We start from the raw sequence: 9,876 nt of genomic DNA, 5'->3' as shown, positions 1-9,876 counted from the left end.
TGCGTGTATGCTGTGTGGTTGTACCTTCGTCATGTAATGACCGCTGTTTGTTAAAAAAAAAAAAAAAAACTTGCACAATCAAGAGCAAAATTTTTTCTCTCTCTCTTTTTTTTTTTTTTTTTAACTTTTTGGAAGTAGCAACAACAGAAGAAACGCCCAGTTTGGGTCCCCTTGAAACTGCCTATAGACAGGGAGTGTCGTGCAAGTGTCGTCTCCGTTTTCTCCGATTCCGTGAAGAGAAGTATGTCTGACCACATATATACAGTTTGGTCTTGCAAAATTAAAATAATAAAATAAAACTATTATGTTTGACCAATTTCCATTTTGAGAATTTTTTTTAAACCAGTAGAAATAAACTTAAAAGTAATAGTCAGTCATATTTTGAGTCTGGTTAAAAAAATAAAATAAAATAAAATAAAAGAATATTGTACTTATAAACAGTGTTTGGGTAACATGTTATACCATCCTGAGAACCAAGGAAAATAATCTTCCCATTGAACTGTATTTTGTGATTCTTTCTCTTTGAAGGTAATAGAGGCCACCTAAACACGAGATATCAGTGGTAAGCCCAGGATGTCCTCCATTTAGTACATCAGGGCTAAGTGTAGTAGCTTAAATAAGTCAAAACATAGAGACCAAAAACAAATGTCGATTACAGAGAACATAAACAAATAGGCTGGTTCTCAAGAGGATAAATTACTTGTTAATTTTCTTACCTTACCATATGTACCTTATATAGTGACTCTTGTCCTTTTGTGCAATAAAAATAAAAGTAACATTCATAGCTCCACTCCTAAAAAGTTATAGACCACTCAAGCATTTTCCTTTTCTCACACACAAACTGAAATCAACTGATTGTAGTGCAACTGCGCTTAATAGCTATGCTAAACTATGCTAAACAGCGGGCTGACAGCAAGAAACTCTAGGGTGACTTTGGCATTAGTCACTTTGCTAGATGAGCAGGGGTGTCCAAATCCAGGCCTTAAGGGCCAGTGCCCTGCAGGCAGTGTTGGGAAGGTTACTTTTAATATGTATTCCATTACAGAATACAGAATACATGCCCCAAAATGTATTATGTAACGTATTCCGTTACGTTACTCAATGACAGTAACGTATTCTGAATACTTTGGATTACTTAATATATTATCATGCTTTTTACAACAACGTGAATGTACTATTGCTGTGTGATTTATTACTATTACTGAAGGTCCGCGACTCCGAACTGTAGTAAAGGGACCTCTGACTCAGAGGTGTGGACTCGAGTCACATGACTTGGACTCGAGTCAGACTTGAGTCATTAATTTTATGACTTTAGACTTGACTTGAAAAAATGTTCTAAGACTTGTGACTTGACTTGGACTTTTACACCAATGACCTGGGACTTGAATTGGACTTGAACCGGTTTACTTGAAAAGACTTGATATTTCACCCCAAATATAAAATTTAACATGCATATTATATAGAAAGTGTGCACCATTAATTCAATTCATTGATTCATTTATTCAAACCACACTCCGTAGGTATGTGTGCGTGAGCTGTAGCACAGCCAATCAAATTAACCAGATTAAAAAAAAAACAAAAAAAAACGCTCAAAAATGCTGCAAGGAGTTATTTTTTTCAGGTACATAAACTATGAAGTAGTCAACAAAAAACCGAAATGCAATATGCAAAACATGCAAGAAGAGAATCACAGACAGAGATGGAACAACTTCCAACTTTCTCTGACAGTTGAAGTTGCATAAAGAACGGTAGGTGGTGCTTCTCTCTTGCTACGATGAGATCATGACTTCATCTAACAAGCAAATCTTGTCCAGGCTAAGTTGGTGATACAGTTTTTTTTTAATGTGTATGATATTTTTGTCATGCGATTTTAAAGCCGGCCCTACAAGCGCATCCAAGAATAACATCTTATCTCAGAACTGTCGGTGAAAATTATTTTTGGAGCTAAGTTTAATTGAGCTGCATTTTATAGAGGTGCAATTTCACAATTTGTGTATATTTTCTAAGTTCACTATTTCGTCATGTGTTGAGAAAAACACAGATTTTAAAATTACATGGTCTAATATTTACATTTAGCATAACTGCAACATTCTTTTTTCGTTTTTTTGAAATTCAAAGTTTGAGACTTGTTACTTGACTCGGACTTTTACAACAGTGACTTGAGACTCGACTCTGACTTGCCTGACATTACTTGAGACTTGACTTGTGACTTGAGGATAAAGACTTGAGACTTACTTGAGACTTGCAAAGCAATGACTTGGTCCCACCTCTGCTCTGACTAATACGGAAGGGGTCCCTGTCGGCTCGTAGCCGAACAATAGCTTTACTTTGTTGTGTGGGTCAACTTTTCTTGCGAGAGACAGAGAGAGGCGTTGAAAGGCTGCTCCAACGGAACTTATTGTTTTCAGAGGAAAACACGAACACGGTGTACAGTCGAGTCTTAATAGCTTACTTACAACTGGGCTCGTCAGGCACTCTTCTTGGCTGAAGTGGTTATTATTATATTTACATGCTTCCAGCTCCCGTTTTTCCTGGATGACAACTCGTACCTTTCCACTCCCCTTTTTCTCCCTCCTCGCACTCACAGACCCATAACGTGTATGGCAGTCCATTCTCTCTGCAACACGGACTACACTGCCCATGATGCTACATTCTTTAGAGCTATGCTTGTAGCATTCTGCCTGTTAGCTTAGCACAACAACAACAACAACGAAAAGGCGCTCTCTCACCCAGGAAACACACAGTTGCAGAGAGAGAGAAAGAGCGTCGCCCTGTAACCATGGCAACCGTAACGCTGCCGCCTGGAACAACAGAGCTAGCTGTCAAACAAAACCCAAACAGTCCTGACCCGCGACAAAATGAAACAGGAAAGTACCGCAGTGTAATCCATTTATTTCAACAAAGTAACTGTATTCTGAATACCACCTTTTTAAACAGTAACTGTAACGGAATACAGTTACTCATATTTTGTATTCTAAATACGTAACAGCGGTACATGTATTCCGTTACTCCCCAACACTGCCTGCAGGTTTTAGATATCCACCTGGGGTCAACACACCTGAATCAAATGATTAGTTCATTACCAGGCCTCCTTCAAGGCATGTTGCGGAAGTAATTTAGCCATTTATCTGCTGTGATGGATCAAGGACACATCTAAAGCCTGCAGGAAACTTGTTGGACACCCCTGAGTTAGGGTTTCTGAGGTGACTTGGAGATAAACATAACATACTGCAAAAAATTTAATTGGCATATATTTTTTATTATCTTTATTACTAAATGTTGATGTTATTCAAATATGTTAAAAGATAGTGTGTACAGAATTTTTTTTTACACAAACAGTAGAAACACACCAGCCACCCATGGCTGTTCTGCGGTACCGTCTGGATTTAACGTTGTCTGATCTCTCTCGGCTGACTAAAACACGTTTGTCCTACGGTGACCACCACAGCTTGGATTATGTATGTGAATTGGTAGTGGAAAGACAACAGAATTCAGTTGACTTAAACTGCAATCTACTGACATCTAGTGGTGAGATTTTACACACTCTACCTTTAAAACACATACTTGGGCAAGGGATGTCAAAAACCCATTGTATTTCAAGACCCACATAAACACTTTAAACTTAAATTAGTTTAAAGTGTTATGTTTGTATTTCAATACATATTTTGTGCATTTTTAATCTTGCAGTGAAATATCCCTAATATTGTATTTTTTAGGAATTTTAGGAATGCATATGTTGGCTTTTTTTCCGATGATGGCATAATAAAATAGCCACTAAGACTTCCTTGTTTCTTGCCACCCATGTAAAACTGGCATTGCTCTTTCAATTGCAGGAAAACAAGTTAAGGAAATGAACACTTAAAAGTTTGAACTCATGGCTTCAGTCATATTTGTTGTGCTCAACTGCACTCCCCAGGGGATCATCAACAAGAAGTGAATCGTTTGCATAGTTTTACATGCCCATTATCTGTATAAATTTTAAAAAACAAACAAAAACAAAGTATAAGTGTGAACCTAAAACAGCATCCTACACATACAAGAAAAAAGTTAATATTCCCAATTGTATCAATAGTTTATTACATACCATCTCATAAAAACATTTTCAACTTTTGCCACATATAAACACCGCAAATTGGTACATTTACAAATCTTCAACCATCCAAATTCATACAAAAAAGGAACACTGTGATAGAGCAATACACAAGACGGTCTATTATTACAAGGACGGCATGTACTCTGTGTATGTATGCATGTATAAACCTCGGCATGTAAGAATCTCTATGCATGTGCGTTTGGCTATAAAGTCCAGATATTGTGATCAAATATTTACTTTGATCAAATGTGGATTAAAACCAGTGGAGACACATATACAAGTTAAACATTTTGGATGTCAACCTGATTTAGGCACTGGTGACAGGCTGATTAGGAATGAGGTAACCTGATCAGCCGTTGGGTAATACTGACACCACAGTAATTTACCAGTGTGTGACTTCTCAGAATAAAATGTTATCTACATTAAGGACCTTTTCCCATCGCTGTATTACAGTTAAAAGTTAAGTTTTAACCACAGAACAAGAAATTGTACTAGATATTCCTAACTCACCCAAAATCAATTCATGTTTACTCTATGACACAAACCACAAAGACACCCCTTATTTTTAGTTTTTCTTTTTTCCTTTTTTTTTGTCACCATGATGCTAGTTTCAAAAATGGTCATGCACACACTCACACAGGCGCGCACACACTCACACATACGCACATGCAAATAAATTAACATGGAAAAAAGTAAACAATTTCCAAATGACAAAAAGAAAAGAAAACCAAACCCAAAACATCTTTTTGGTTGGGTTTTAAAATGTGTGGCTAAATGCAAAAAATACATAAGATAGCAGCTTAAATCATGGTACATTCACATGAGTTGTTTACTACTACTAATCTTAGTGGCATAAACAAGGTAAAAGTATTCATGGTACACATGTTCCAGGCTGATCGTGCAGAGTGGAGACCGAGGCTAAACTGAATATTGATGTGCAATTTCAGAAACCACAATGTGACTGAGAAACTGTGCAATCAAAGAAAAGAAATCCTGTGTCCTTCTTGTGAATTAGCAGTTTGCAAGTCGTGGATTCACATCACAGCGGTCGGCTTCTCCTTCACTGGGATTTTCTTTAACGTAAGAATCCCGCTGTTGTTGAATCGAGGATGTCTGCTTCGGTTATAGCAGTGGTTCATGGAGGATGTATTAAGATGCAACGAGCTCCGATTTTTTATTTCAGTGTGGCTTCTTTACTGTCACCTCACTTTGGGCTAGGAACATGCGGAGAAGTCCCAGATGCCGGGGACTGAGGGGAGCTCTGGTAGGTCCGCAACAGCACTTTGTGCTTGGTGGCTTCCTCTGTGCGACGGCTTTGTTGTTCCACCAGGAACTCTTTAAGTCGGCTGGAGGCGAAGGTGAGAGTCTGTCTCCTGAGCTTCATCAGGTAGGAGTCCTGCAGCCAGGCATGTGTGAAGCAATCTTTTGTAGTCGGGCGGGCCCTAAAAAACATATTAGGTAGCATTTGATATTGTTCTTGTTTAAAAAAAAAAACGTATAATCAACTTTTTTAAAATGATAATCACCATGGGTAACTGCTCAACATCTTCTTGAGAAATGCAGAGGCACTTTGAGACACATTTGGGTACAGTTTCGTTGGGTCAAACTTGGCCATCAGGATTTTGGATTCAACATGCTGAAGGTCCTTATCTTCAAAGGGGAGGTGACCACTAAGCCTGGTTGAAGAGACACAGAAAAAATAAACAGTCAGGTTGCTTATTCCAAAATGTAAATATGCAAAACATCGTATTTGTTTGACTGAATTTAAATACAATTCATCCTATTCACTCTGGCGTTAAGGGTAAAGGTCATTAGTGGCACGAAGCAAAAAGAAAACTTACATAATGTAGGTGACAATGCCAACAGTCCAAATATCTGCAGGAGGACCAACCACTTCGCCTTTCACCATCTCAGGAGCTTGGATCACATTTATCAGAGGATGAAAATTTAGAAAAGCAGAAGATTTTCAGATTTAGTAGAAATTCCTTCCATCGAAAATATTAAGCATATAGAGCCTGCATCTCTTGATCCTTACCCATGTACTCCAGCGTTCCTGGTCCTGATTCCTGCTGCTTGAGGCTGAGGGGGTTGAAGGTTTGCGCGCTCCCAAAGTCCACAATCTTGATGGCGTTGAGGTTGGTCACCATGATGTTGTCAGGCTTGAGGTCCAGATGGAGGATGCGACGGTTGTGGAGGTACTCGACCCCCTGGACAATCTGGACCAGGTATCCCACCACATCGTCTTCAGAGTAACGAAACCTTTTTGTCAGTGAAAGAGGAGGTTCACATGTGATTATAGGACACAGACAGGGAGAGTTCAAGCAGCATATCCTGAATAAATTAATGCTAATTTAAATTTAAAGTGTTGAGAGATTGATGAAAGACTGATTCATTGCCAGCCTACATCACCTGAGAGCTCAGCTGATACGCTTTTATGCAATCAATCTCATTTAGGGCATATTTATTTTATATCTTCAAGCCACTTTGCAACCCACTTCACTCCTAGCTTATCTCTGCTGCTCCCGAATACAGCCATGGTGTGAAATACAACTTAAAGCAGAATCAAATAACAACCTCCTTTTCAACATTAATGACTCCAAGTAAGAATCTTCTTTTTAGACTCCTGCTATGCAGGTTTGTCTGAGTTTGTGTGTCAGTGTGAGTCAACATATCCACCATCCTACCTGTCTATAAGGCTGTATAGCAGCTCTTTGCCAGTGCAGTACTCTGCCACCAGCACCAGGTAGCGTGGTGTGATGTAGGCTTCGTGGAGACCCATGACTTTTTCATTGTGAAGAGATTTCAGGATTTCATACTCCTTCAGGATCTCCTGCTTGTTCTCTTGAATGTAGGGAATGATCTTTGCCATGTAGATTTTACCTGTCGCATTCTCTCTGCACTCTCGGACGACTCCAAACCGACCCCTGCCAATGATAAGTCCTGATTACTTTGCACAACGCAAATAAAAGCTTGACCATGTGCATAGATTTTTTCTCAAGTTATAACTTTCAGAGTAACGTCAAACAAATATAAATTTAACAGCAGTCTCAACATCTCTTTGATTCACCAGCTTCTGAATTTCTTGTTATCCTAACTCTGATGTTTTTTTGCAAGATTCATGTCTTTTCCCCCCAAAAGGACAATATCTATCTCACCTCGCTTTCTCATCTAGGAAAGTGTACGGTTTCTGTGGAACTCCCTGTCGTAGAGCAGTAGAGGGTGTAGCGCGTCCCGATGGGGTGCCTCTGGCGGGGGTACTGGCTCCATCACCAATGGGACTCAAGCTGGAGGTCTGTAGTACTTGTGGGGTAAAGGACACCGGAGTCGGGGCCACACGAGCAGTAGCAGTGATCGTGGGGACATATGTGGGTACTGAGGCCACGGTTGGTTTTGTGGGGGTCGAAGGTGGGGTTACAACAGAAGGTGGGGGTAATACAGCTGCAGTCTGTGTCATAGGAGTCACCACATTTACTGGACTCTGAGGTTTGGGGAGGACAAAGGGAGAGGTTGCTTTGGAGGTGGATGATGAAGGGAGAGTGGGGCTTATTTTTTGTGTGTCATCCACTGTTGCACCTGCAGATGGCAATGAAGGGTTTGTTGAAGGGCCGGAAGGCGAGGAGGTTAGAGGGATAGGAGTCACCACAATTGTAGATGATGGAGATGCAGATTGAAGATAGGATGCATCAGTGAGGGCTTCATGTTTTGGAGTAGAGGAAGTGGAGGTGATGGTGGAGACCGTTGATCTGGGAACGCTATTTTGGACTGGTTTGTGTGAAGGGAATGTCACTGAGGAGGTAATCACAGGCGTAGGTGGGGTTGGGGCTGTCTTTACAACAGCAACGGTAGGTGAAGCTCCTCCAACTGTGAAAATAGAGTGACAGATTAAATACATCAATTATTTACTCAATATATTAGCTGCTTGTAGCAAACTACAGTTTTTAAACATGTTGTTTGTTGCGTAGCTTTCTTACATTTGTTTTTGTTTGGTTTGAGACAATGTACATGGTCTGGATGCTTTTCATACTATGCCGTGGCACTACCAGTTAATGAAAATGCAGGATTTTCATGATTTTGTTATAGACTGTATATAAAAAATGGAAGGAGCTACCACAAGTTAGCATTTTGACTCTCAAAGTCTTGCTTAGTTTTAAACCAGATATTATAGAAAAGACTGGATCTGACTGAAAAGCATCGGATATTGATCCTAGGGTAGCATCTTGTTAATGACAGACTTACCAGGTCTAAAATCAAGATAAAGACCCCCCAAAAGACCCCCAAAAATCAGACAACTACCTTTGAGCAAGTACTTGGTGATGGTGAAAAGGAAAAACTCCCTTTTAACAGGTAGAAACCTCCAGCACAAACAGACTCAGGGACAGCTACGTAGCAATTAAGTCCATTAACCCATTAACAAAGAGTCATACATCAAGTATGGTCATTAATATGGTCATTAAAAAGAGAAGGGGTTTCCCTTTGCTGGCTATTGGAGGGAATGCAGTTCACTTGGGCTTGCTAATATTGTGACACACGATGGGATTTAATCCATAGCTTGTGCTTTGGTGCGATGCTTTTAGAACAGTTTTGTTTTTCTAGCTCTGTTCAGCTTTTTGTCCATGTATGCTCACTCTTTAACAGGCAGTATTATACCTGTGGGCGCCAAGCTAACTGGCCTACAACAGTTGCTGTACGGTCCCTGTCCGGCCTTGTTCACACAGGCCACGCGGAACTTGAAGGTGCCACCTGGTGGCAGGTCTGTGACATTGTAGTAGCAGTCGGCAATTCCGGTGGCTACAGTTAACCAGTTCGAATCACCTGCAGGACGGAAAGGAAATAAAGAGTATAAGATGTTGCTATAAGGTAATATGAAACTAAATACTGAATTTTGATTGGTATTTATTTAATTTTACATGTTGTACGAATGATTCTAGGTATAAAAATGCTTGGTTTAGTATTAGAAAACAAAGGTGAATACATTAATGCAACATTTTTCTATTTTGTCCTCTTTGAACGGAAAAACAACCAAAGAAAAAAGAAGTGGTTTAATTAATATAACACCAGATGGCAGCATTGATTAACACATAAAGTATTGATTTTGTGAATAAGAAGCCTGTGTTCAGTCAAAGGAGCTTGCAAAGAAAAGCGTCTGGACTTCTTTAAGTTAGAAGCTTCTCGGATGAGAGGTGAAACGTCTTCAAGTAACTTAAAGAAGTCCAGACGCTTTTCTTTGCAAGCTCCTTTGACTACGATGACCTGGATGACTGAGAACCTTCACAGACACAAGCCTGTGTTCAGTTTGCCTCCTGAAAAATAATCTGTCATTACATCTCATTTTCTGTAAAAGCACGGCGAATCAGACCTGAATTAAAATGTAAATTAGGTAGTGGCACAGTGTTTTGTGAGAACGTACATTAATTCTCCCTGCCAAAGATTACTTTCTTTTTTGATCAATGATCAGTTAAAAATTCAGAATCTACTCCCTTCTTCATCTGCCAAATGATGATTCATTGGCCATAATGAAAAAAAATTCTGACAGCAGCTCTGGTACACTCACTATTCCCTCGTGGACTGAGTCACTTTCTCCATCTAAATGGTGTCTGTAGATTTGCAAACTATCATCTCTGGAGAATTCTCCTCACTGGGTTAAAAACCTTACAAAAGTTACCTCTTGGGAACTTAAAACGTAGAATTAAATTATTTTATCCTGATGTGAAAGGCCATAATGACACAGTAGACAAAGGGAAGGTTTTAAAAAAACAACAACAAAAAAAACAAAGTGAACAATG

General features: G+C 39.5%; 1 protein-coding gene across 9 annotated transcripts in view; it reads right to left on the bottom strand.

The window, feature by feature from the left end:
* Positions 1–4,053: 4,053 nt before the first annotated feature.
* Positions 4,054–9,876, bottom strand: part of LOC102300534 (striated muscle preferentially expressed protein kinase) — a 61,683-nt gene continuing 55,860 nt past the window's right edge. For all 9 annotated transcript variants that reach the window (XM_042221430.1, XM_042221431.1, XM_042221435.1 and 6 more), the window contains 7 exons: positions 8,741–8,905; positions 7,249–7,954; positions 6,778–7,017; positions 6,129–6,352; positions 5,935–6,010; positions 5,620–5,769; positions 4,054–5,535 (listed from right to left, as the gene is read on the bottom strand). In XM_042221430.1, the coding sequence (XP_042077364.1) occupies positions 5,298–5,535; positions 5,620–5,769; positions 5,935–6,010; positions 6,129–6,352; positions 6,778–7,017; positions 7,249–7,954; positions 8,741–8,905 (1,799 nt within the window). In that variant the 3' untranslated portion in view covers positions 4,054–5,297. The remainder of the gene's footprint in view (positions 5,536–5,619; positions 5,770–5,934; positions 6,011–6,128; positions 6,353–6,777; positions 7,018–7,248; positions 7,955–8,740; positions 8,906–9,876) is intronic.

The sequence above is a fragment of the Haplochromis burtoni genome, unplaced genomic scaffold (assembly GCF_018398535.1).
Source record: "Haplochromis burtoni strain Fernald_Lab_line unplaced genomic scaffold, NCSU_Asbu1 Contig_67, whole genome shotgun sequence".
In the NCBI taxonomy this organism is placed as follows: Eukaryota; Metazoa; Chordata; class Actinopteri; order Cichliformes; family Cichlidae; genus Haplochromis; species Haplochromis burtoni.
This window is presented reverse-complemented; position numbering and strand designations above follow the sequence as displayed.